The sequence below is a fragment of the Panthera onca genome, chromosome A1 (assembly GCF_046562875.1).
Source record: "Panthera onca isolate mPanOnc1 chromosome A1, mPanOnc1 haplotype 2, whole genome shotgun sequence".
Classification (NCBI taxonomy): domain Eukaryota; kingdom Metazoa; phylum Chordata; class Mammalia; order Carnivora; family Felidae; genus Panthera; species Panthera onca.
The window spans coordinates 128,129,137-128,156,842 of record NC_138339.1 but is presented as its reverse complement, the minus strand read 5'-3'; the positions used below and the strand labels follow the sequence as shown (position 1 = coordinate 128,156,842).

General features: G+C 39.3%; 2 protein-coding genes across 11 annotated transcripts in view; one reads left to right on the top strand and one right to left on the bottom strand.

The window, feature by feature from the left end:
• The window catches only part of CDKL3 (cyclin dependent kinase like 3), a 99,282-nt gene extending 95,837 nt beyond the window's left edge, over positions 1 to 3,445 (bottom strand). For 5 of the 10 annotated variants that reach the window (XR_009611119.2, XR_009611118.2, XR_009611113.2 and 2 more), the window contains exons 1-2: positions 2,570 to 2,667; positions 1,849 to 2,031 (exon numbers count right to left, since the gene is read on the bottom strand). Coding sequence is in view for 2 of the 10 variants with exons in the window: in XM_060636128.2 (XP_060492111.2) it covers positions 1,849 to 2,013 (165 nt within the window). In the remaining 8 variants the exon portion in view is untranslated. The other 5 variants (XR_009611115.3, XR_009611120.2, XR_009611117.3 and 2 more) reach the window with 5 other exon arrangements.
• A 2,131-nt stretch (positions 3,446 to 5,576) lies between these two features.
• Positions 5,577 to 20,750, top strand: UBE2B (ubiquitin conjugating enzyme E2 B). The gene is made up of 6 exons (XM_060636124.2): positions 5,577 to 5,753; positions 7,830 to 7,910; positions 9,177 to 9,202; positions 14,361 to 14,450; positions 18,374 to 18,462; positions 19,419 to 20,750. Exons 1-6 carry the CDS (start codon positions 5,710 to 5,712, stop codon positions 19,545 to 19,547), a joined length of 459 nt encoding a protein of 152 aa, XP_060492107.1. The 5' UTR covers positions 5,577 to 5,709; the 3' UTR covers positions 19,548 to 20,750.
• Positions 20,751 to 27,706: the final 6,956 nt, after the last annotated feature.

Here is a 27,706-nt window from a genome sequence, read left to right as displayed (position 1 = left end):
CAAGAACTCTCTCTTGTTGGATTAGATCAAACAAAAACTTCTGTAAGAAATAAGCCAATGAATAAAAAATTTTTTGAAAAAAAAATAAGCCAATAGACTATGTTGTGAAAGTCATAAACCTTAAAACATCTAGACAAATTCCAATAAATAAAATATGTAGATTTAAAATTTTTTTAATCACTAGTTTTGTACCCAATCCCCAAAGAATGATAATCCTCCTTTCTTCACACTCCTGAGTTCTTCCCCCTGGGTTGACCTGTCATACCCACACAAAATTCTATCTTCTGCCCCCATCTCTAAAAGCACACTAGTCATTTTTACTTAAATATATTCCTGTCACCTCAAATTCAACATTTCTAAAAGTGAACTACTTCCCAGACCATTTCTTTTTTGGGTCTTTCATATTTCCATCAATGATAACAGTCACTGAACTTCAATTCTTTTTTTCTCCTCCCTTTGTTTCCTTCTACATCCTTTCATGTCTTTTCTTTTTGAAATGTATTCTATTTTAACTTTACTTTTCTCACTTTAAATTCAAATTGCTGCAATCCAGCAAGGGCTCTCATGATATTTACCAGGATTCTTGAATTAAATTTATGAGATCTCGCTATTTTTACTCAGTCTTCCAATCTATTCTAAAAAATAGTGCTAGATTAATTATTTTGAATTCAAAATATTCCACCTCTTACAAAATCAAGTTTTGTCCTTTTTTTGTGTGTGTGAAATGACATCAGTTGTTTTTTTTTTTTTTAATGTTTTGGTGGGGTTTTTTGTTTGGTTTGTTTTGTTTTGTTTTGAGACAGAGAGAGACAGAGCATGCACGGGAGAGGGTCAGAGAGAGGGAGACAGAATCTGAAGCAGACTCCAGGCTCTGAGCTGTCAGCACAGAGCCCGACGTGGGGCTCGAACTCACGGACCACGAGATCATGACCTGAGCCAAAGTCGGACACTTAACCGACTGAGCCACCCAGGCGCCCCAAGTTTTGTCCATTTAAGAAAAGACTTGGGGCACCTGGATGGCTCAGTGGATTGAGTGTCCAACTCTTGATACTGGCCCAGGTCATGATCTCATGGTTGTGAGATGGAGCCCTGCATCAGGCTCTGTGCTGAGTGTGGAGCCTGCTTGGGATTCTCTCTCTCTCTCTCTCTCTCTCTGCCCTTCCCTCGCTCTCTCTCAAAATAAATAAACATTTAAATAATTTTTAAAAAGACAAGACTTTAAAACCTAACTCCTGTTTACTTCTCTAATATCACCTCTTTCTACTTCTTTACAAAAAAACTCTACAGGCAAAAGTCTCTGGTCTCTCCTCAGAACTACTTGGGCATCTCTGAGTTTATGTTGTTTCCTAATGTGGAATAAATTAGTTTCTCTCCCCTGCCTAAATTCTGTACATGCTTTAAGGCCAAATTCATGTTCTATTTCCTCCAAGAAAATTTCTCTACCCAACTGGCCTTTATTATAAGCCACTTTCTATTCAGTATGGTTTTCAAGTGCGCTCCCATCTTTCTGATTAAACAGTAAAAAGTTCTGAAAAGGAGGTACTGCATTATAATCTCAGCATCTGGCAAAATGCCTTTCACAAAGCAGATATTTTTACTAATTATTATACCTGCATATTTCTGAACAAACATTTCACCACATTTGGCATAACTTTTGTTACATTATACATAAGCATATATATCTTGTATTGCTATAAAATTTCAGAATACACACAATAAGGTAGGGTACCACATTTTATGCCTACTATATGTCTTAATATATGTGTTAAATAAAATATTCCTTTTATAATTTTTTACTATATAACAATTCCTCTTTGACTTAAAGCAACCAAGGTAAAAGAAACAAACCTTTAAAAACTTTATTTCTCTCGTTGCAATTTTGTTGACAGATTTTTCTGGTTTCTCATAAAATACCTTAATGGCCACTATCTGCCCAGTATCCTTATGTTTACATTTCATGACTGTTCCATAACTTCCCTCTCCCACTTTTCCGAGAGTTTCATACATTTCCATTTTCAAACCTGGATTCTTCTTCATAAAAAGAAAGAAAGAAAATGTTAAGCATTTGTACTTTTATTTATTCAAGCTGCGCAATGCATTTCCACAATAAACCCGTATTTTAAAATACCTAAACATAAAAAAATATTAATCTTTTCCACAGACTCTTGTTTGTCTTTGGGACTCTGCCACCTGCAGACAGTAGGGTGTCCTTGTGGGGCTCCAGCCTCACCAGAACTTAGAGATCTTCCTGCTCTCTCGGTCATTCCCATGAACACTAAGATTGAAGATTCCCTCACTACATGTCACCCATCAGGAGTGGGGTCCGCACACTTCCTGTCATGCGCCCGTCAGGTAGGGGGGTTCCCAAAACACTGCAGTCGCCTACAGGTCAGACACCGGACCCAAGAAAACCTCAGCCCCACCCGCTCCTCAAACCAGACACCTGGACCAGTGTCGCGCCCTTCTTCCCGAAGTCGACCTCATCCAGTCAACCACCGACGTCTCAGCCCATTTTGTAATGCCGCCAGCCAGGTTCCGCGCACACCCAGCGGGTCAACTAGACACTGACCCTACTTATCTCGCCTGCCCAGCTAAATCCCGGCAGGCCACTACCATGGCAACGATGCAGCTGGCCTCACGCCCCGGGCTCTACTGCGCAAGACCGGAACATCGGCCCGACCCCCACCCGACCCGGAAGAGCAAATGAGGCGAGGTGAAAGCGCTCAGTGAAAGCTTGCGTGGGGTGGGGTGGGAAGTTTATGGATTGAGACCAACTCACAAGGTTGGTTTTGAGTTGAGAGCGGGAGGACCCCCATTTTGACAGCACCCAGGGTCTTCACGTCTTCTAAGGAAGGGCCACAGAGGCGCCAGCTTGCCCGACCAGCTCTTAGATGCCTCCGGGCCAACGAACACCTGCCGCTGGTGCTGGGTCCTAAAAGGATACCTGGTGTCATTAAGCGGAGTCATCTTGTAAAACAAGTCTTTCCAAGGAAGTCTTGTGTAATTACAGTTGTCTAAGTTACCTAGTTACGTTAAATTGCGTAGACCTCAGTTCGACCTCAGCCATTGACATACATCCTTAAAACGCAGTTAAGATGGTTCAAGAACGTTTCTTGAACACATATGCTTAAAAAAATTTTTTTAATGTTAATTTATTTTTGAAGGAGAGCAAGCGTGAGCAGGGAGAGGGGCAGAGAGAAAGGAAGATAGAGAATCTGAGGCAGGCTCCAGGCTCTGAGCTGTCAGCACAGAGCCTGATGCAGAGCTCAAACTCACGGACTGCGAGATCATGACCTGAGCCGAGTCGGATGCCCAACTGACTGAGCCACCCAAGCGCCCCTTTTGAATTTTTTTTGAACTCGTACTCCTTCTTTTTAAAAACGCCCTCTTGGGGCGCCTGGGTGGCTCAGTCGGTTGAGCGTCCGACTTCGGCTTAGGTCACGATCTCGCGGTCCGTGGGTTCGAGCCCCGCTTCGGGCTCTAGGCTGATGGCTTGGAGCCTGGAGCCTGCTTCCGATTCTGTGTCTCCCTCTCTCTCTTCCCCTCCCCCGTTCATGCTCTGTCTCAAAAATAAATTAAAAAAAAAAAAAAAGTTAAAAAAAATAAAAACGCTCTCTTTGGGAAAACAAGTAATTCAAAATTGGATAGACATACCAAAATTGCTTGACATATAAGGGGACAGAAAGAGGAAAAAAAAACTTATTTAATTGCTTAAGAATTGGGGCGCCTGGGTGGCTCAGTCGGGTAAGCAGCTGACTTCGGCTCAGGTCATGATCTCGCGGCCCGTGAGTTCGAGCCCCACGTCGGGCTCTGTGCTGACAGCTCAGAGCCTGGAGCCTGTTTCAGATTCTGTGTCTCCCTCTCTCTGACCCTCCCCCGTTCATGCTCTGTCTCTCTCTGTCTCAAAAATAAATAAGCGTTAATTGCTTAAGAACTAGGCATTGGGTTCTGCTGGCCTGCCAGCCTCCATAAACTGTCAATTTCCATAACAGTTATACATTGCTAGATAAATGACATAACAGGGATTTTTTTGCAGTTTATCCTGAGCATTTTCCTGCATGTAATCCTACCTATATGTCTTCATCTTTAGCTTTGGGGAGAATTATATATCAGGAAGACAAACAATATTCAGCTTTTGACTTACAGAATCACATGTGTGAATGCATAGTAGAACCTATCAAGAGTTAGGCCTGTCTGCCTTGATCACCAAGGCAGTTATAAAAACAAAAGATAAAATTCACTGTTTCAAGAAAAGGAGGTAGCAAGAAAGTGGGTGCAATTAACCTTTTCTGGTTCCATGGAACTATTGGCAACTTCATGCAATACTTCCATTCTGCTTTGGGCTGAACAATTAACCCAAAGGGTTATACAGTGCTGAGAGTCCTGCAGACCTTTATTGGCCCTGAGGCCAGGCATTAAAGGAACTAGAGGGAGGGAAATGTCAGAATCCCCAAGGATCAACACCTCCTGAGCTCCCCGATGGGCAACAATTCAGGCCCATTTGCACCTTATTTGCTGGTGTACAAAACCTGAAACCAGTTATCCAGGTTAGATTTATAACCCCCCCCCCCCCATGTCTGCAAAATTTCTTCTTCACATCTGAGTCATATTTTTAGGCTTTCTTGACAACCAATCACACTTGGAAGTGCTCTCTTGAGATCTCCTCTCCATGTACCCCATCTTAGCCAAATCCGTGGACTATTACACAGTTTGACACAAATCCTCAAATGAGTGCAGCAAACTTTTAAAAAATCTGTATACCATACTTTTTAGTTCTCAGAATTTCCTACCCTAGAAACCCCATTGTAATGCATGTGCCAGGGTATTTGGTGGCCTAATGGAAGCATTCCAAGGGATTTTACGTGGTGTGTGCCTCAGCATTCAATGCTGCACTTATTATAAAAAGCGGAGGTCCTCTCATTGCCCCATGTATCAGATTTGATAAGCAGTTGAACTAACCACAAAGGATTTTAAATCCATATTATGTCTGACTTTGTTTTAATGAGTTAAGCAAAACGAGCTTTTGCTTAGGCCACAATCGCCGTCCCTGTTCAAACAAACCTTAGAGAAAACTAGTAAAAGTCTCCCCCGGCCCTCAACCCCTTAAATTTAACTACCGGCTCCAGAAATCTGACCGAGCCTCCGATTCTGGCGACACTCCCACGTGATGCGTTCTAATCGCGTCACAGGGACACGTGGTTCTAGATACTTCGTCCCCTCCCCCTCAGGGGTGGATTGTTGACAACGCTGCCGGCAGTCACGTGACCTTACGTCATCCCACCTCCTTTCCCTGAAATCTCTGGCCCCGGATGCGTCTTTCTGTCCCCACCCGGTCCAGTTTAAACTAGTGAAAGGGGGAGAAACATAATGGCGTTTCAGTTTTGGGATCTCATAATCCACAATTTACATCTCTGTATCAGACAGAACTAATTTATCTATTATATCAGGAAGCCAAAATGGACAGAATCCTGCTAAAAATTCCCACAACGAGCTCTCATACGCCCCGTACCCTTTTACCACACCCCTCACTCCGTGGTAGTGGCGGAGGGCGGAGGGATCTGGAGGCGGCGGAGGGAGACGTCATTGCAGGGTTGTTTGTGCAGTCTCGGCAGCGGTGGTGACCCACAGTGATTCGGCCGACGCGCCGGGGGGTGGGGGGGCTGCGCGGGACTCTTTTCTTTCAGACTGACCGCGGGGCAGCTGGGGAGCATGTCGACTCCGGCGCGGAGGAGGCTCATGAGGGATTTCAAGCGGTAAGGCCCCTCACCTTGGCCTGGGGGACGGCTCCTCCCCGTGGCTGTGGGGCTGCTGGGCGGGGATCCGGGACACCTTCCTCTCCTAAACCTAAGAGGGCCGACTATGGGCCCAGTGGAACCGACGGAAGCCCATTCCCCGTTCGCACTCCCCATCCTTTCTTCCTCGCTCTTCCTATTGAAGAAATTTTGATACCCCCTCCCCCAAAAGTAAAAAGATGGCTATGGACTATCCTAGGATGCCCCCGCTGCTCACTTGGGTCAGCTGCCGACGTCTGGCCCTAGAGCTCAAGCCTCATTCCCCCCCTGCCCCTGCACCCTGCGGTGCCTCGTCCCCCAAAAGCGAACCCTTGCAGTCTTTTTCCCTGCTTGTTGCATCAGTTTTGCTGGATGGCCCTGCAGTCTTCTCTGAGGGGCAGGGTTGGGACGAAAAGCGCCCCCCCCCCCCATTCTTTCTGCAGTGAGGGTGGGGTCTGCAGCGCGAGGTCCGGAGGTTAGTAACCCATCCTCCGAAACCCGACTCCCCCTCGCCCGCCCGAAAGGACCTTGAGAACTGGCTTAGAGACCTGGGACTCGGGCTGGCAGCCCAGGCTGCCAGTGCCTTCTGGAACTCAGCTCTGTGGCTTGGCGTATAAAGCCCTATCTATAGCCCTCCAAAGTCTGGAAAAATGCCTTCCTTGAGACTGGCGCTAACCTGATACTCCCTGGGTCTCCTTTTGTAAAATAGGGTTTTGTTAAGAGGTGTTGGGTTAGTGAGGAAGAAGTGCCTTTTTCTCAGTTGTTTACCTTTGATACTCGGAGGTACGGGGGAAAAAAAACGGAAAACTGCACTAGATCCACTGCATATTTTTAAGTGATTTTCTGGGGAGACCTGCCCTGGTTGAGACAAAATATCCAGTAGCTGCTCAGGAAGTAACCTTTCAACTTCGCCATTAGAAAGCCATAGGTGAGGCATTTGGAAGCCATTGTTTTGAGCTTTGGATAGTTTATCATTGAATATATTCTAATTTAGCCGTTTACCTTTGGTGGACATGAAGCAGCATAATTCCTTTAAGGGTTCTGGTCATCGTGGCTTAATCAGATTGACTGAAAAGAACTATTTTTATGTAGACTAATTTGAAAGTATGTTACCTGACAATCACTACAGATTTATGTCTGTATATAAAATGTCTCGCTTATTTTTTTACTGAAATGACAGTCTGTACAAGGAGGTGTTCTATTTGGTGCAAAAGTTGTCTTCTGAAACTTAAAACCAAATTTCACGTTCCGGTGATTGAAATCCAAATAATAAAAGTTCAGCTCCTTTCCATTGTTACTCTGGTTTCTTACTGCACTTTTCTGTTTAATTCTGAGTTGAACACATGGCACCTTTGGTAGTTTTCCAAGGGCTTCATGTTACAAGAATTTGATTATGACATGTTGGAAGGTAGCTTTGTATTGAGTCTCTTGATAATGAGAGATAGATTTAGCTATATTGCAGGTCTTTAAAATAGGGATTGATGAAAAAATCTAATTGAAGCTTGATTTCTTTAAAGGCTGTTGCTAATTGAAACAAATGAGATATAGCTATTCTCCTGCCTAACACTAGTTTCCTGATTAAATTGAATATAAATATTTTCAGCCATTTAGTGTTTGCCTTGAGGGTCCTTTTGGGGGGTGGGGGTGCTGTTGCACAGGTAGCTGTGGTTAGGACTCACACAGTCGCAGCATGTTTATGGCAGCAAAATTGATGGTGCGTAAAAATATTTTTTGCATTCAGGGCTTTTAATTTTTGTTGTTGATGGCAGTCTGTACTTATCAGTTCTCGAAGATATTTCTTAACTTTGAATCTTGATATTTGAGGAGGGATGACTCCAAAGCCCTTTGGAATTTTAGATAATTTGAAGACGTATTTAATAGGTATATACCTGTTAAGTTTTTTTTTTAAGTCCTATGGTTTATTACACCTCGGCACAAGAACAAGGAGATGGATTTAGTTTGTATTAGAGTAGATTGTACAGACCACAGGAGTTCTGTTTGGCATTCTTAGTGACTTAAAGCTGTTCAACTTTGGAAATTACTACTCTGGATTTCTAGATTGCAAGAGGACCCACCTGTGGGTGTTAGTGGCGCACCATCTGAAAACAACATCATGCAGTGGAATGCAGTTATATTTGGGTGAGTGGAAAGGTATAACAAATGATAGGTGTATAATTCTTTTTAAAAAGCGAATGTATCGGCTAGGGAAAGAGACTGAAGTGGAACTGAGGAATCTTACAGAAACTGCAAAGTAAATTAGAAAAAAAACCTGCCAGTAAGTGTTTTTGTAGTTATGTAAAATTTATTTGCATTGGTGTTACTGTCTATGACTTTCTAATCCCTTTGGGTTTTACCTGATAAAAATATCATTCGAAACTAAATGAGCAAAGGTAAATTATTTTGTACAAAGTGTACCAACAAGTGTTTATGGTTGCATTCTTTGGTAACTAAAAAAGCTAGGAGTAAAAAATACTGACAACTTGGAGTGTGGTAAGAATTTAAATAAAAATGTCTCACACCTTGGTGTGAAATAACTGGAGCCTTTTGAGAAGTGGTCTATGTTTTATATATTATATGTATTGCATACATGCTTCTTAATTTAGAATTTTATTATGCTTTCTTTTGTTTTCCTGGATTTGATCTTTTTTCTTGCATACTTTTTAAACTTGGGTTTTACACTCAAACTTTAAAAAGGAATACCTTCATAAACAATTGAGTTGCAATGAGTTGTAAGAGTTCATGTTAAAAACTAGTGAAAACAATGAGTGTAGTTCGCTCTTTTAAAGGAAAGAGATTAAATTCAGACTAACATGCTTTGAGATCCTGAATCTAATTAATTAGATTAATTAATTAGATTAATTAATTAGATTAATTAGATTAATTAATAGAAAGAACTAATTAAACTTGATAGTGCTGCTTATGAAAGATGAAATTGGCATATGGAGGCAGGGAAGAGATTTGAGAAAAAAAAGTATCTTTCTTGGTTTACATCAGTTCTGTCTAGCTGTTTGGAACAAGAGCGTTACTGGGAAGCAGAACACTGGTGTTACAGTTTTCTTTAAAAGTGATTTCCATCTTACTGATGTAAATTGAAAATACGACTTTTTCTCTTAAGAAGACACTGGTTGGTATTTATGAACTTAATTCTTCTTCTACTAAGGTTGTGACCCCCCCTTTTTTTTTTATTTAAAACCAGCCTAAAATGAAAACTTTGAAAATAGTTACCCTGTATGCCTATATCTCTAAAAATCTAGGGCTAACATGACAGTGAACCAACACTATCTTTAAAACTTCACAAATCACTAGAATGAGCCCCTCCTTCTCTGAGTTTATCCTTTTCACTCTTAAAAATCAGGAAGAGGCAGAATGAAAACATCTTTTAATCAGAAATCTTCTTGTTTTCAGACCAGAAGGGACACCCTTTGAAGATGGTAAGTCATTCTCATTATGTTTTCTGTAATATTAGGACACTGCTTTTTAAGCAGGAAGTTGTAACAACAGCATATCTAATTTAAAACTATTTTCTGTCATTATTAGGTCATACTAAAACTAGTGCTAAGAAGTCATAGTTTCCAGAGGACTTTCTTTCCAAGTCACTTTGATCACTATCCATTGCAAGTTCTTTGTGTTACTTTGGTATTTGGCTGTAGAACTATAGGCCTAGTTGGTAGGTTAAAGGAGGATAATTGTGCACTTTTTTCGGGGGCGGGGGTGGGGGGGAGAGAATCCCAAGCAGGCTTCACACTGTCAGTGCGGAGCATGATGCCAGGCTCGAACTCATGAACTGTTGAGATCGTGACCTGAGCCGAAATCAAGAGTCAGATGCTTAACCTGATGAGCCACCCAGGCGCCCTTGGTGCTTTTTTAACATTGGTATCTATGCTGATGGGGTGTTGAGCCGAAATTGCTCTTAAACACACATAGCTGGGGCACCTGGCTGGCTCATTCAGTAAAGCATGCGAATCTCAATCTTGGGGTTATAAATTTGAGCCCCATGTTGGGTGTAGAGATGACTTGATAAAAATAAAATAAGAAATCTTTTAAGAAATGGCTGCCAGTAGTTTCACACCTAGCTAGCATTTGACATCCATAAATAGGATTCTGCATGATCATTTGTCTCTTAAATTTAGTATTTTCACCAAGACCCAGGTCCTTAGATTTTTCCCTAATTATAGCATGGATATTAAGAATTGTTGAACAGGTTTGTTTTAATTATCAAAATGGTTTCAGAATTAAGCCATTGAAGATAATTTGCACAGATACACTGATTGCAGTACTGTTTTTAAAGAGAGAACCTGAATGCCAGTAGGGGAAATGGTTAAGTAAATTATGATATATCTAGATTCTAGAATATTATGTACCCGTTAAAGAATAAGGTAGATCTGGTCGTACATTTCAAGACACAAAAAAAGTTTCAGAATAACATATATTGTATTACATTTTTACTAAATATATACATGCAGGTGTGTGTGTATTAAAGGGTTTTATACCACACTTACCAGTGGTTACCTCTGGGTGGGGGTAAAGAATTGAAGAAAAGGACTTAAGGACTTCAGCTTTTTACAGTTTATCAGGAGGTTCTCAGGGCTCCCTTAAAGTCCCTGAAACTGTGTCACGGATACCTTGTGATCAAAACTGTCTGGTATGTGTCCAGAGTTAAGTGTCCAGCTCTTAATTGCGGCTCGGTTCATGATCTCTTAGTTCATGAGATTTGAGCCCCGCATTGGGCTGTGCGCTGACAGAGATTGGGATTCTTTCTCTCCCTCTCTCTGTGCCCTTACCATACTCACTCACTTTCATTCTTCAAATAAGTAAACATTTAAAAAAATTTCATACCACTAGTGAGGCACTATTTGCCTTGTTTATTCTATTCAAATTAGTACTAATGGTACAAAACCTTTAGTAGTTATAAGTGGACCTGTGCAGTTTAGCATCTTGGCACAAATCAAGATGGTGGCTCTATACTGTACTAACAGTCATTGCATTCTTTTTATTTATTTAAGAAATAAATGTATTTTAAAGATTTTAATTTTTAAGTAATCTCTACATCCAAAATGAGCCTGGAACTCCCCACTCTGAGATCAGGAGTTGCAATGCTCCATCGGCTGAGCCAGCCAGACACCCCATATTCTTTGTAATTTATTGATTGAGGAGGAGACAGAGAGGGAATCCCAAGCAGGCTCTGTGCTGACAGAATGGGGCTCGAACCCAGGAACATTGAGATCATGACCTGAGCCAAAATCAAGAGTCATTCACTTAACTGACTGAGCCACCCAGGCAACCCATTGTTCTTGGCTTTTTTTAAAGAGATGTGCTGTTTATTATTTTTTTTAATCTTTATTTAAATTCAAGTTAATTTCTTCTGTGATTTTAAAAGTTACCAATTTCACTTAAAAACATCTTGATGACAAAAAAGATACATATTGGTAAAAAAGTAAATATTAATACTATTGAATTTTGAACCTTGGGGTGCCTGAGTGGCTGGCTCATTGTTACATATCCGGTTCTTGATTTTGGCTCAGGTCTTGATTTTAGGGTTGTGAGATCAAGTCCCATGTAGGATTCTGTGCTGGGCTTGGAGCCTGCTTGAGATTCTCTGCCTCCCTCTTCCTCTCTCCCTCCTCCTCTCCCCCCTCCTCTACCCCCTCCTCTTCTTCCTTCTCTCTCCCCCTCCCTCCTCCTGTCTCCCTCTCCCTTCTCCTCCTTCCCTTTAAGCCCCTCCCCCGCACCCCCCCCCACTCTGTCTCTCTCTCTCAAAAAAAAATTCTGACCCTTTAGTATACATTTTTAAAATCTTCTGTGTGATTAGGTGGGAAGTATGCATAAAACACTTCTGTGACAATTGTCTGGAAAAAAAGCACGTGCAGTTGTCAGAGTTGCAACATAAACTGCTTTTCTTCATGGAGCATTTCTACTTGAATGAATGACTGAGAGACGAACTGTCATAATTTAGATTTGACTGTATGGCAGACATACTTAAAAGTGATGAAGTGAACTGTACTTCAAGACTTCTCTGATAAGATCAGTAGGTGGTTACCTAATTGTGATTTGTTTTTTGATAGTATATAATGAAATGTGGCAGAATTTACATTTGTATAAGTCTGTATTTTTTTTGTTACTAATGTATGATACTAGAAAATTATGGATCAATAAAAGATTTATGCATTGTGCAACAGATTTTAGTGTAACTGATGCAAAACGTTTATTGATACGGTTTCAGATTCTACATTGCAATTAACCTTTAAAACCCTACCAGTTCTTTAGTAATCAAAAAAGAATATCTACAACTGTCTGAAAAAAACAATGAAAATACTCTACTTTTTCATTTACCGATTTTATGAAGCCTGATTTGCTTCCTATCCCTCAACCAAAACAGCATATTGTAACAGATTGCAGAAGTAGCTAAGAAAATCCAGCTGTCTTCTGTTAAAGCCAATCATTAAGGAGACTTGCAGAATTGTAAAACAGTGCTATACTTCTCACTATCTTTGGGGGGGGGGGGGAGATAATATTATTTTTAATTTAATGTGTAGGTTACACATATACTTAGGTTTCATACTTAGGTTTCATACTTAGGTTAATGTGTAGTGAGTTTACAGTAATTAATATTTAAAATTTTTCTGAGTTGGGGGAGCCTGGCTGGCCCAGTCATTAGAACATGTGACTTTTGATCTCCAGGTCAAAACAGTTAGAGCCCCATATTGGGCATAGAAATTACTTCCAAAATTTTTTAGTTCAATCCTCTAATATAAGAAATACTGATAGTTAGAGATACCTGGCTGGCTCAATCAGTAGAGCATGCAACTCTTGATCCAGGGTTGTAAGTTTGAGCACATGTTGGGTACAGAGATTGCTTAAGCAAAAAATATTTAACAAAAAAAAAAAAACAAAGAAAGAAACACTGATAGTTAAATCCAGTAGCATGCTGGAAGCAGTTTGTACCAACTGATTCATGACAACAGAATGTTAAAAACTTGGGGAATTGTTGGAAGCTAGTTACTAAAGAGCCAATATTTTTAAATGAAGTTATTTTTCATTTTTGGTGGAAATATATAAAATGGTATGCTATCACACGTATCTCTCCCCATCTTAATATTCCGTTGACTTCCCATTGGAAACATGGCTGTGGTTGGGAATACGAGTATAAAGGGGTCCTGAGACTCCATAAGGTAGGGGAAAATCTTGAAAATAGGTTTTCTAGGGGCACCTGGGTGGCTCAGTCGGTTAAGCATCCGACTTCAGCTTAGGTCATGATCTCACGGTTTGCGTTGGGCTCTGTGCTGACAGCTCAGAGCCTGGAGCCTCCTTGGGATTCTGTGTCTCCCTCTCTCTCTGCCCCTCCCCCATTCATGCTCTGTTTCTCTCTGTCTCAAAAATAAATAAACATAAAATTTTTTTTTAAAAAGCTGTTCTGTATTTGTGTAGCCTGAAATTTTTACATTATACTTTTTTTAATTAAACTGTAAACTTTCAAAATACATTATTAGATATAAGGCTGCCTTCACCATTTAACTGTACATTTCATAATACCTCGATTCAGAATATGAAATAGATAACACATTTGATTTTGCTTTTATCTTTGACCTACCTAATCCCAAATGTCCAAATGGCAAAAAAAAAAAAAAAAAAAAATGTAAAAGAGAGGTTATGTACTAAATACGTAAAGGTAAAATACAAGATAGAATAAATAGAAGAAAGGATTTTTGTTTTGCTTTTTAAAACTGCATTGATGAATTAAGGGAAGAACCTTGTAGAAACATCTGGAATGGTTTAAACTTCTATTGACCTCATTAGGAATAAAGCTCAATTTACAGAGTATTATAAATACTCAAGGGTTGTAGTTGGAATGCCTCTTCAACCTTTGGGAAGATTTCCTCAAAATAAAAAACTGGATAGTATATAAACAGAAAAGTCTAGAAAGACAAAACCACTAATAATGGTTATTTCTGCATAATAAATTTGGAATTGGAATTGAGAGTTCTTAGTACACTGTGAATAGACTGACTTTGTTAGAAGTGCATAAATTTTTTAAAAGCCTATGCTTGTACTTACCATAAAATACTGCTTTACAAGGTGTACCACTTTGGTCTGTAACCTAAAATAGGCAGTTACACTAACACTAGTGATTCTTGGCATATTTAAGTGAACAGATTCGTATGGGGACAGAAGAGACCTTTCAGATTAGTGTCCGTGCCTCCAGTCTAAGTCATTTGTTGTGTGGTAGTTACCCCCTCTCACAATCCTTTGGCATACACCCCTCTAAGCTATAATAAACTAGCTGTAGTTCCCCAAATGTACATTTTAAACTTTGGTAGCTAGGGCCAAATTGCCTTCCAAAAGTATGGCAGTTAACATTCCCACCGATAGCACTTGAAAGTGTGTGTTCCCAAGTGCTTGCCAATGTTGTGTGGTAACCAGTCTAACGTAAATCAAAGTGTTTTTAGTGTGTTTTATGTACTAAGCCAAAATTGACATTAATTTTTGTGTGGTTGTGCAAAAACACCAGTATTGGGTTGGGGATTCGTTGATGAAGAGATTAAAAATTTTGCTTGTCTTTACTATAATTATTTTGGTTTGTTTTCTATCTAGGTACTTTTAAACTAGTAATAGAATTTTCTGAAGAGTATCCAAATAAACCACCAACTGTTAGGTTTTTATCCAAAATGTTTCATCCAAATGGTAAGTAACATTTTATTACACTTCACAAATGATGAGGGGAGGGGGGAAAGAGTGGCAGTGGCTTCCTTCCTGTTATGCCTTCCCTTCTACTTCTCACTTCTAGATGTTGCTTCCATGTCAGTATTAGCTATGGTTTTGTATCCTGGAATCTTTAGAAGGTTCCAAATTTCAAGTAAAGTTGTTTTGTTTTAATACTTCTGATTTTAAAATAATATCCTTTTTATTCTTTTTTAAGAGAGGTGCTTTTTTTTTTTTTTAAGTTTATTTATTTATATTTAGAAAGAGCATGAGGAGTGGGGCAGGAGAGAAGGAATCCCAAGCAGGCTCTGCATTGTCAGCACAGAGCCCAGTTTCAAACTGTGAAATCATGACCTGAGCTGAAACCAAGAGTTGGACTCTTTAATTGACTGAGCCACCCAGGTGCCCCTAAAATAATACCTATTTATTTGTAGAAATGTGAAAGATACCAAAAATAATTTGTTGCTTAAAATTTAGCTTTTAAATAATGCAAGTGCTTGTTCAAAACTGAGATTGTTCTATATAATTTCTTTATAGATACTGTGATATAATTTTTTATATAGATATATAGGTACTGTGAGTACCTTAACTATTCTTTTACATCCTTTTTTTTTTTAATTTTATTTATTTTTTTAATTTACATCCAGATTAGCATATAGTGCAACAATGATTTCAGGAGTGGATTCCTTTAATTCCCCTTACCCATTTAGCCCATCCCCCCTGCCACAACCCCTCCATTAACCCTCGGTTTGTTCTCCATATTTATGAGTCTCTTCTGTTTTGTCCTCCTCCCTGTTTTTATATTATTTTTGTTTCCCTTCCCTTATGTTCATCTGTTTTCTTTTATATCCTTCTTAATGGCTGTAGAATGTTTTATGAGTCATAATTTATTTAATGTGTCCAGTTGGTGATTTTCAGTTTATAATTTAATTTATTTATTTTTAAAGTTTATTTATTTAGAGAGAAAGTGAGGGAGGGGCAGAGAAAGAGGGAGTGAGAGAATCCCAAGCAGGTTCTGCGCTGTGAGCCCAGAGCCCAGTGCAGGGCTTGAATTCAAGAACTGTGAGATAATGAACCGAGCGAGATTAAGAGTCAGATGTTTAACCAACTGAGCCACCCAGGCACCCTAGTTGGTGATTGCAGAACCTGACTTGGGGCTCAAACTCCTGACCATGAGATTGTGACCTGAGCCAGAATCCAGAGTAGGATGCTCAAGGGACTCAGCCACCCAGGTGCCCCTTAAATAGCACTTTGAACATTCTTGAAAACCTTCCCAAATACCCATACTATTGTTATAGAATATAAGCTTTTACAAGTGGGATTATTGGGTCAAACATTCATATGTTTTCAAGACTTTTTTAAATACAGTTTTCCATTTTTTCTCTATTCCTATTTTCACTTGTAGAAATTACTGTTTTCCATAAATGATTGCTGAGTGACTCTTTATAATTAAATTTGCTCTTCTGTGATCTCTTATTTATTTCAAATATATGTATATTCCTGGATTATAAATACAGTATGAAAGATTTAAGTTTTCTTTTTTATAACCTTTGTTCATTTAAATATGGTCTTCTCCATCAGTTCACTTAATTCCAGAAGGAGTCACTTAACATTTATTCCACTTTTATCTTAGACTTGTTATCGAATCAAATTCACAATGTGGTAAGAAGGCTCTGTAAATCAAAGTGGGAAACACTGTATAATGTGCAGGGGGTGGTGGTGGTCTATGTGTGTAAGGTGTGTAGTATTTTCAACCTTAAGGAAACATGTATTAGATTATTTCTCATCCCTTTGTATTAATAACATGGTTTCCCTTTTTTCTTTTATCAGAATTTTTTTTTCAGTTTATTTATTTTGATAGAGCAGGAAAGGGGCAGAGAGGGAAGGAGAGAGAGAGAGAGAGACCCAAGCACGCTCCACAGCAGCAGCGTGGAGCCCGGTGTGCTCAAACTCCCCAACCATGACCTGAGCCAAAGTCAGATGCTTAACTGAACCACCCAGGCACCTTAGTATTTTATTAACTTTCTGGTCTACTTTTTAAACATCTTTATTTGAAGTATCATTCATGTATCATGCTATTCATTCATTTAAATTGTACAGTTCATTGGATTTTAGTATATTCACTGAGTTATGCAGCCATCACCATAATCACGTTTAGAACATTTTATCTCTCCCAAAAAAAATCCCATGACAACGAGCAGTCCTTCTCCTTTGTCCCAGCACCCCAGCCCTAGGCAGTCATATTTTCTGTCTCTATGTATTTGCCTGTACTGGACATTTCATATAAATGAAATCCTATAATTCACGTGGGCTTTTTGTAGCTTTCAGCTAGCATAGTTTTCAGGGTTCATTGATGTTTTAACCATACTTCATTTCCTTTTATTGCTTCAAGTGAGATTTCATTTTATGAATATACTGTATTTTGTTTATCCATTTATCATTTGATGAATGTTTGTGGCTTCTAGTTTACTTTTGGATTACTTTAAATAGTTACTCCTTTGAAACTTAATCTATACTTAAGTGTTTTGTTGTGTAGACTTGCCAAGTTTGATGTTCCTGTAGGATAGATAGTAAGCCACTGTAAGCTGCTTTAAAGCAGAGAGTTAAATCTGATCTAAAGCTAAAAAGTAGACATAGCTAGCACATGGATGGTCATTGACGCCATGAGAGTGGATAACATCGCCCAGAGGGTGTATACAGGGCAAGAAGGAAGAGGATGGAGATTAGAACCCTGAGAAATGACAGCATTTATGTATAATTTGCCCCTCTCCCCAAAAAAGCCTCACTATTCTTATCTTTATGTGGAGTGATCTGGCTGGTTCCATGAAGTTTTCCAAAGTTTGGCAGTATGTATAACATTTAAACGGATTTACCCTTCATCAAGACAGCAGTTCCACTTGTGGAAGTTTATCATGTAGACATGTAGTCTCACAAGTGTTCACTGGGGTGCCTGGGTGGCTCCGTTGGTTAAGCATCCTACTCTTGATTTTGACTCAGGTCCTCATCTCACACTTCATGAGTTAGAGCCCTGCGTTGGGCTCTGCACTGATGGCATGGAGCCTGCTTAGGAGTCTCAACATTAAAAAAAAAAAAAGAAAATTATGTTCATTAATTCACATACAGTTTAAGAGGGGAAAAAAACCTCCCAAATGTTAAAGACTTAAAACGTTTTAATCACTTGGTTTTCATTTTTTATGAAAGGAATGCATACTCGTTTTAAAAATAAATCATAAAATACAAGAAAAGGTAAAAGACAACAAGACCCTTTATAATCCTGTGATTTACAGATAGCCTGTACTTACATTTTGACATTTAGTCTTACAAATGTTTTTGTGACTACACATATTGCAAATGAAAAAATTTAAATATTTTGTAAATTCTTTACAAAATTTATTGTAAATTTTTACCACATTTGGAATCTTATTGGGGCATCTGGGTGACCTCGTCGATTAAGCTTCGACTATTGATACCAGCTCAGGTCATGATCTCACAGACATGAGATTGAGCCCTGTGTCAGGCTCCATGCTGAGTGTGGAGCCTGCTTGGGATTCTGTCTCTTTCAAAATAAGTAAATATTTTAAGAAATAATAAATAAAAATAGAAACTTATTAACATATCATGTATGTCTTTGTATATCATTACCTTAGGGTGGATATATAAGTTTTTTTTTTTTTAAGAGCTTTATTTAAGGAATTTAGAAATAGGGAATTTAAACAGATTCAACTCTGAAATTCTTCTGATGAGTGCAAAATAGGAGAACACTGATTTTTCTGTGAGACAGGGTTTAGTAATTAATGTTCACAACTTCTGATGGGGCCAGGCATTCTATTTGTAGTAAAGATTTCTCTTTAACTGTTAAGTATGATAAAGTTAATATGTAACCAGTTTTAGTGTTGTCTTTGCAGTGTATGCTGATGGCAGCATATGTTTAGATATCCTTCAGAATCGATGGAGTCCAACATATGACGTATCTTCTATCTTAACATCAATTCAGGTAAGTGTGTGTTAGGATGCATCATGATTTTTCAAGATTGTGCAGGATATAGTCAGCTTCTTTTGGAGCACTCTAAAGACCCAAGTGAGCAAACTAAGCTTCCCAGCACCCAGGTAACCAATGGCACAGCTTGGATAAAAACCCATGATTTTTAGACAGTTGGTCTGCTTTTTTTGTTAGTGACCACACTGGACCAAATCCATGGTCATTTTCCTGATCCTTGTGTAAATAAAGTGTTCTCACAGGTCAAGCATGAGTTGTGCCCAAGAAGCATAGCCAGAGGATGTGGAGAAGGAAGAAAACTCTTCTTGGAGATAGAGAAAGAGGATTGCTTATAAAAACCATAGAGACCTCAAGAAACTGCCAAGTGCAGAGAAGCAGTCATGAGTATGAATATGTTATCCCATCTGAGAAATTGTTTAAAAAAAAAAAAGAAGAAGAAGATAGTGTTAACCATCTGTCAAAACACTCTGGTGGGTTCAGAGTTGACCTTGAATGAAAGTTTTGGAGAGAGGTGGACTGAGGGTTATTTTAGTTTATGTGGATTTCATAGGATCACAATTAAATTTTTGCTTGAGACATTTTTAAAGCTTTTTCTATCACATTTCTTTTTAATTCAGATCATTTTATAAACATTGTTTTCAGCTATTTCTATTTCTTGGCTAATGGTTTCAGTATGTTGAAGAATATTCTTTTCCAATTTCCTTGAAATTAGAGGTCTTAAGACAATTGAGAACTATGAGTTTTGGAAGTTTAAGTTTTCTAGCATCAGGAAAGTTATTACAGTGATTACATTTCTGAAACTATTTAAGACCTAAAAATACAGAAGATCTATCTGCCATTTCATTAGTGAATAATTTGTTGTTTTGTACAACTCCTGTGCTTCATATCTAACCCACGTTAATGTAAAGAATAACTTTGCAAATCTTTTTTTTCTTTTCTGTCTTTCCATCTAGTCTCTGCTGGATGAACCGAATCCAAACAGTCCAGCCAATAGCCAGGCAGCACAGCTTTATCAGGAAAACAAACGAGAATATGAGAAAAGAGTTTCGGCCATTGTTGAACAAAGCTGGAATGATTCATAATAGACAACTGGTCTGTTAATTTTTTTCATCATTGTTGTGTATAATTTACCTCTCAGTAGAAAGGCTAACACATTTTAAGTGCCACAGGTTTTAAGGATTCTGCAGAAAAAAAAAGTCCTTCAGTTTAGAACCTACAAAAGCTTGTGTATCTTGATTAATGTACTTTTTATTGCATGGTGTGAACTAAGTTATTGCTTACATAAATTTGTAATATATCCTGTTTGTATTTTTTTCCAAGTGTATAATGTTGGTGTGGAGTTTTCATGACAGAATAATACACATTTTGTAAATCTGTACTTTTTTCAAATATTGAATGCCTTATTTTTGAATTCTTTAGATTTTTAAATTGGAGAAAAGCACTTAAAGTTTTTTATATATGAATATTACATGTAAAGCTGTTAAAATACATAACTTCAGTGCAAGAGACTTTGTCACTTATTTCCTTATCTGTGTAGGAGGGGTTAATAAGTCTCTAGCTCTCCCATCAATTGATAGTTTCATTTCCAATTTCAAAAGAACAGATTGATATTTTATCAAGAAATTCTTCAAATTTGATTCTAAACACCAATTATAATTTCACACTTTATTTTGAATGAATGAAACTATATCAGTTTCACTTGAGCAATCATAGACATAACTGGTTTGATTCTGTCCCACTCTGTATTTAGGCCACTTGTTACTGTTTCTTCCTGCACTATTTACTGTTAAACTGTACCTTTTGCAATTTCACAGTTTGTACCTCTACGTGAGGAATTGGCACCTCTACCTGGAGCACAGAGCTAATGCAATTTATTTTGCTGCTTGATAGCACTTTAAAAGTTTTTTGATAAAGTAAAACTGTAAACACTTATCAAAACCCATGCCCCACTATTAACACTGAATAAGATTTGATTGCATTGGTTTAGCAAGGCAGATATTTGGAAGGAATCTTGGTGTAACTTAAAATATTTGAAAACTGCCTTTTAATGCAATTGCGTATCTGTTTATTCTGGAAAATTGTTTTAATACCAGGGCCTGCTGAGTTGCATTCTCTTGTGGAGATTTTTTTTTTTTTTTTTTATCTCCTAAGTTGTATAAAAGTTGTACTGCATCTTAGTTTACTGGATAAATTTAAAACACAGTATTGTAGAAAGCTAATACAAAGCTATCCTATGCCTTCAAATAGCACAGAAAATGGAAAATATACAAGTAAATTCTGTTGAACCACCTGTGTAGTCTTTCTAGTTCAGTTAAAACAGCTATTGAGTAACCCCAGTAGTTTCTTGTCCTATTCTTACCAGCTTAGTAAGCTAGTAGCTGCTTCTCTGTTGGAAGACTGTAGGATAGCAATATGTACAGCTTCTATTTATTAAGCAAAGTTTAACACTGGAAGGATGTTTCCCTTTAAAAGTTATTACTTGGCAAATTTTGGAGTAAGTATGATCTTAGGAAGCTTTTCATACAAATGAGAGTCCACTCACTGGAATTAATGGCCAAAAAAAAAAAAAAAAAGTTTCAAGGTACTTTTTGGTCACATCAAATGTGTGATGCTTTCATATTCAGCTCTCAGACAAATTATAGTTCCCGTAGACATTACTCCAGTGACTGACTGACTCTTATTTTAAATACACAGTAGGTATGAGAGTCTCCCCTCTTATTTCATTAAATGCTATTTGGTTACTGCTTCAAAATCTATTTTTACCTTAATCTGTTTTCCTCTTCCCATCTAAAATTGAAACATTTCAGGTATTGATAATTATAAGCGGGTTACATCTCACTTTGCAGGGAGTCTGTGAGCTCCAAGTCCTAAATTCAGCACAACCTAAAACTCCTACCATGAAACTCAACATTCCCAGTAGAGAAAATTCTTAGGAATATTCCTCTCCCAATTACTCCTCAGGTATTTTCTTCAGCCTTGGAACAGAGTCCTATTTCTTTGGTTGAGTACTAGATGAAAACCCTCTATTTATAAGGTTAGATCATACAAAAAAATGTGTAAACTAGGTAAATTTTATAAATGTATGGCAAGAGGCTAGAACTAAGTTACTTATTTTGGTATGAAGTTGGATTCATGCTGAAGTTTAAATCCATTTATGATGCATTTTCCTCTGTAAAAGTACTTTTTTTTCGCCCATATTTATTTATTTTGGGGGAGAGCACAGCGGGAGAGGGGCAGATAGAGGGGGACAGAGGATCGGAAGCGGGCTCTGTGCTGACAGTGGTGAACCCGATGTGGGGCTTGAACTCCCAAAATGTGAGATCATGACCCGAGCTGAAGTCAGATGCTCAACCGACTGAGTCACCCAGGTGCCAGCACCCTGTAACATGGAATGCTCTACATGGATGGCATTATTCAAAACACTTGAACATATGATCACTTTCAAACTCACAGTAATCCTGTGAGGGTAGCTAACCATTATGTTACAGATGAAGAATTAGGTACACAGAGATAAAGTGACTTGGTCTAGGTCAACCAACTAGCAAGTGATAGAGCTGGGATTTGTACCTGGCCTATCTGGTCTTTTACCCAAGAACTGTACTGCCCCTTAGGAAATATTAAGGAATTAAGTTCACAGTTTTAGAAAATCTATAATACTTTAGTTGATTTAGAATTATGTACAGATTTATATCTATCCAGTGAAGAGGTTTTCTTGACCATTATTTTCTACCTCCCCCTTTTTTTTTTCTTTTTTGGTAAACAAGTAAAGTCTGGATATAGGAACACTTTCTGCTCTCTGATATAAAAGACTATGACTTAACAATAGAGCACATTTTAACCCCTTCGTGGAACTATTCTTGAGTCAGTACTCTCCCCTCCCCAACCCCAACCACCCAATAAAAAAGTTCCATGAATAACTTCTGAAACTGATGTAAAAATTCTGACTCCTGTAGGTAGAAGGTACTGGAGAAGAAATCTTTTAAAGGTGCCTTAGTTAACAGTATTTTGTGCTGAGTAAACAAAGTCTACTTAATTTATTCATTTAGTACTCTTAAGAAAGAACCCCCTGGGGTTTATATAGCAGTTTAGAGTTTTGTTTAAGGTATTTTGATCTCTCAATTCCAGGTTTTAAAAGATAGCAATCAACTTTTTAGGTCTTGGTGGTATTTATTACAATTCCTTTCTATTGCATTTAGCAATGCAAAGTCCCAAAGGAATCTCAGTTATGTGAGGATTATTATGTAAATTAAAAAGTCAGTGGTTGCACAGCTATTAAAGGTAAATGAAATTGTCCATAGGGCAAGGGCCTTGTGCCAAGACAGTAGCCCTGTTACTTCAGTTCCCATCTAGTTAGGAAAAAACTGAGCTGTTGTCAGCTAAGAGTAAAGATTAGTTACCTTTAATTATTCAAGTATATGACATATTAGAGGAAAGAGATTAGAAACAAAGTTTTACTGTTGAATTTACTTTTTTCTCTGTCCTCTGAAAAAGAAGATACAAGTGCGTGTGCCATTCCTCTTTGAGTCATTTCTCCACCTCCCCTATCCATCAACTGCATTGGTTTAAAACAGTTTTGTTAATAGTGTCTTGAGGTTTGTACATTTCCTGTCATAGCATGGGCTAGGGCTTTTTTTAGTTGGCCAAAAAGACAAATGAGCTGTGCCTTTTGCAAACCTTTTTGAGTATATGACTCATGTCAGGCTCAACATTAGTGCTCCTTGCTGGTTGAAATCAAGAATCCTGGAAGGAAGGGCTTCAAGCTTCCTCTTTGGCATATAGAGAATTCAGACTTGGGTAAAAAGCCCGAATGGAATGACTTTCAGGAACTGCCAGTGATTTGAGTGCTAAAGATTGGCCACATAATGCTTTTGTTTATCGGTGACATGTCAGTGATACTTTTGAAAAGACTCCAGAGTGTGTACTGTGCTGAGAAAAAGCAAATAACCTTTTAGTTAGTTAGGTCTTTATATGGTGATGGTGTTGGTTACAAGTATGATGCCTTCTGCAGGCTTTTGGGGGGAGGTTAGCTATCTAAACTCTTACCTGAAAGACTGGGATCCTTAAAGTGCCACGGGGTTGAGTACTTGTCTAGAGGGAACCAGAGCCTATCTCTGAAAGGATCTCCTCAGGCTCCATCAACCTGTACCATTTAGTTGTCATTCTTCCTGGAATGCAGGACAGATTCTGTGGTGTCTTGAAGGCTGCCAAAACGCAAACATAAGAGCACTTAAGGCAGACCTCTTAATGCTGCTTCCTGTCTGAAGCCCAAAGTATAAGTTGCCCTTTCCTTTCCCCCTTTACAAACAAGGCTTTTTGCCAAGAATAGCACAGCCCACCTAATGAATTAGACTAGCTTCCCTCCTGAGTTGGAGAATGTCAAATGCAGAGAGACTTGCAGCTCTTTGGCCTCTGTACAAAGTCATTTTACAAAACTGAGTTAGGAAATTTTTATGTTACTGTGGTGGTGTGAGTACAGAGACCAATAAGAACTGGAAACTTGTCCTGATAACATCCTGGGCAGAGAATAGGAAAAGAATCCACAGAGTCCAGCCCATGTCATCAACTTCAGCAAAAGCTTGGAATATCACCTCCAAAGGAAAGCTGGATTAGTGACCCTGCTGGGTTTTAGTGGGCTTTGGTTAGAGAACTGTACCTGTACAACACATAAGGCTTTGGTTTCAGGTGGAGACTCCCTGGAACAACAGCTGGAAGGTTGCCTTTAGAATGAAGACTGTCAATCCCAGGGATGGGTACAAGGGATCTTTTGCAAGCCAGAAAGATCAGTGAGAGCAATACTGGGGCCTGATGACGGTGAGGTTGATGGCCCATTTTTTCAGGGAGAAAGTTTCTCTGGCTTTTGTTAGCCCTTACACACCAGTTAGTTGATGGACTGCCGATTCTTTTGCACAGAGCAGCTTGAGAACACAGTCACCATGGCACCCTCTCAAGACCAACTATGAGGGATCAGGCTATAAAAGCAACAGTACAAGTACAGTTCCAAAGACTGGAATGTAAATCAAATACTAGGAACTCCTTTCCAGACAGCGTCTGGCAGTACATGCACAAGCCTGGGCAGGAGGCCAATAGAACAGCAGAGGACCTCCAGGTTCCAAGCTCCAGATCCTCTGGAGACACTGATTAGCAGGTTTCTGGGTTTTGTTACAAAAGTAGAACACAATCATAAAAAATAATTTGGTAAACACAAAGGTAGAAGGAAGCACGAGTCACTGTAAAGTTGAAAACAGCTGGCTCAAGGGGAAGTGGGGCTGTAGGTGGTGGTCCAAGCCCAACTGTTTGTCATGTGGAGCCTGTAACTCACACCAAGTTTTAAGGAATCTCCTACAGCTTACAGGTGAGACTCAGGCAAGCCTACCATGCAGCCAGTGCTAGAGCAAAGGCCACATTCATGGCAAAAGGAGCACACCCATAGCCTTTGCCGGACATTAAATTAGGGCTGCATGGTTCAGTGCCTGCTGCCATTGAGTTTGTCAGCATTGCTACTGAGTACCTACTGTGTGCTAAGTCACATCTTTGGTCGTACTCTGTAACTTCAACTGATGTGTTCTGCCCTTCTGCAGCCCTGGGGATGGAGTCTGACCTTGTGGGGGTCATTGTGAGTGCTAATTTTTCTTTTGTGTAAATACAAGTTAGTTGAAACATTTCATATTTTCCCAGTTTGTCCTCAAAGCAAGAGTAGGGTAGGAATGAAACAGGGAGAACTCACTAAATGCCAGGTACTTAAAGACAAATTTTTCCACTGAATCCTCCAATCAAGATCAAAGCAAGAATCATCCCCCACTTTGAAGACCCCTACACTGAGGAGTGAAATAAATCCGGAGGAACGAATTCCCTACTGCTTCACAAGTTCAATTAAATTCTTTTTTTTTAATGTTTATTTTGAGGGAGAGGGAGAGACAAAATCCCAAGCAGGCCCAGTGCTGTGCTGTGGGCAGGGAGCCCACGCAGGACTCCATCCCACAAACCATGAGCTCATGACCTGAGCCGAAATCAAGAGCTAGATGCTCAATTGACTGAGCCACCTAGACAGGCACCCCTCAATTAAATATTCTTAATATGAGAAAATGTCAAAGGGAAAGGAAAATGCAGCCCAACAGTGAGATTGTGGTGCTAGCATTCACAGCAAAGCAAGGGCTTTAGTCAGTAGGCTCAAACAGTTCAGGGTCGACCTTATTGTTAACTGCCCTTTCACCAAACCAGGGGAAGACCAAGACCTGCCTCCACATGCCCTCACAGCATTTCTCTCAGGCAAATAGGCCAGAGGGCCATAATCAAGGATATTTTGGGGTCATCTGCCTACTTTTCCTAGGCTGAGAAAGAAGGATGGGACTTGGGCTGGGACTACTTGGGTAATTTCTAAAGAGCCACCCTTGACTGACAGTGCTGTCAAGGAAAAAAGCTCTGGTTCACATGCCCATGTTTAGGATAGATTAAGAATTCTAGCTTCCATCTAATGGGATTTTAACAGTCGCAATTTTTACTTTCTTTTTGATTCCCAAGGGAATCTGTTCAGGTAATACATTCTTGTTCCCTCCACCTCCTCAGCTAGTCCTCTTGTCTGTGGGCAAGGCTTCAGGCTCACCTCCCTCTGTGATGAGCACATGTGCAAAGGACTCTGCCCCTACTGCTGACATTGTGAGAAAAACTAAACCAAAACGAGAAAGGCAGCCAACACACTGTCACCACTAGGCCTGGGAGTCCCAACTTGCAAGAAGCAGAGTAAACTTGGGGAAAGAAACAACCTCCTCTGGTTTGTTTTTCACTTAAATAAATAAATGGATAAACAGGCTCTTTCGCTTCGTTGCCATCTATTTTAATGACAAGCAAGGCAGGAGAGATTCTTTATTTTCCCCAAACAATGTATGTGTGTGTATCTATATATCTCCATGAGGGCAGAGATTTTTTTAGTGTGCATTCAGTATTCATTGAAAGAAGCAATTTCCATATGACCACAAACCTATTTAAGTTCTTAAACTCTTGCCTCTAAGATTTGTTTAGTCTTAACTCCTACAGAAACAAAAGGTGTCCCTGAACTAGTCAACAATGAGAGTCGTGACTAGATGACAGGATACCTAGCTGACAGTCTCTTTCCAGACAAAAGGGTACCTCACAGAGACTTTACAGCTGGACAGCAAGGAAACACTTAGGTTATCTGACATTTAGAATAATATAAATCTCATTTCAGATGCAACAATGTATTTTCAGTGCTGTTTACTACAAATAGCAAAGGATCAGAGGATGGGCAGTGATAATGATTCCTCCCAGTGCCCATGGAATAGGTAAGCCACAGGTCCACATGGATCTTGGAAAATCCTTGCCTCTGCCAAAGCAGAGAATTTCATCAGCTGGGCTATAGGCTCTAAGGAATATTGGAAAAAGGAATTTTCTGGGTAACATAAAAGGGTGTCATGGTTAAGTGAGCACCCTACACAGTACTGTTATTACTTGCTTCTCACAAGGTCTTGAGACTTAAGTCTTTGACAGAAAAGATACTCTCTAGTTATGATAAGGACAGTTTACCATGTCCTTCCTCTTAATCGCATTTGATCCTTACCCCATGTTAGACAGGAATGCACATACCAAGGCAAGTATCTTACAGCAAACTCCTGTTTCAACACTAAGAGTGGGCTGTTTTACCTACACTACAAGGACTGCTCCAGTGCAAAAATTTAGATTTCTGTGCTACTTTCTATTCCAGAAAAAGATAAAGGATGAAATTCTAAAATACTGGTTCATTTTTTAGATGAGAAGAAAAACAGAAAGCTTAAGCTGAGGAAATAATGAGATAAGCCATTAGAAAATGGTTATCAGAAAATTTACTTTTGGTTAACTAGAGAAGTCTTCAAAAATAAACTGAAGAAGAATGTTGGGGGGTGCAGCGGGGCGCAGGCATGGAATCTGTGCACAGATTAAGCTTGGTTTATGCAATGGATACATTCCTGACAGGATATTGCTATTTTACTGGGGCCAGGGAGAGACATGGCTGATCCAAAGTTCTATCGGAGGTCTTGAGCTCACTTGGTCTACCCTAGTGATCACTACAGATTAGAGCCACAGGATGCGCAGAGATGAGTTCCATCCAAGATGTGATGGTTAGCCTTGAGCAGTGAGAGCCTTCCCACTTCTCTGTTGCCAGAGAAATGCTCCCACAGCCAGCTCTCTTCAGCATTTCTGGGTTTTTAATTTCCTGAATTTACTAGTAGGTTAAGCTAAGACAGGGTTC

Excerpts from the sequence above, each read along its gene's own strand:
- UBE2B (XM_060636124.2), top strand. The coding sequence starts at position 5,710 with ATGTCGACTCCGGCGCGGAGGAGGCTCATGAGGGATTTCAAGCG. Across the intron at positions 7,911-9,176 it reads TGGAATGCAGTTATATTTGG|ACCAGAAGGGACACCCTTTG; the intron begins GTGAGTGGAAAG and ends TCTTGTTTTCAG. Across the intron at positions 18,463-19,418 it reads CTATCTTAACATCAATTCAG|TCTCTGCTGGATGAACCGAA; the intron begins GTAAGTGTGTGT and ends CTTTCCATCTAG.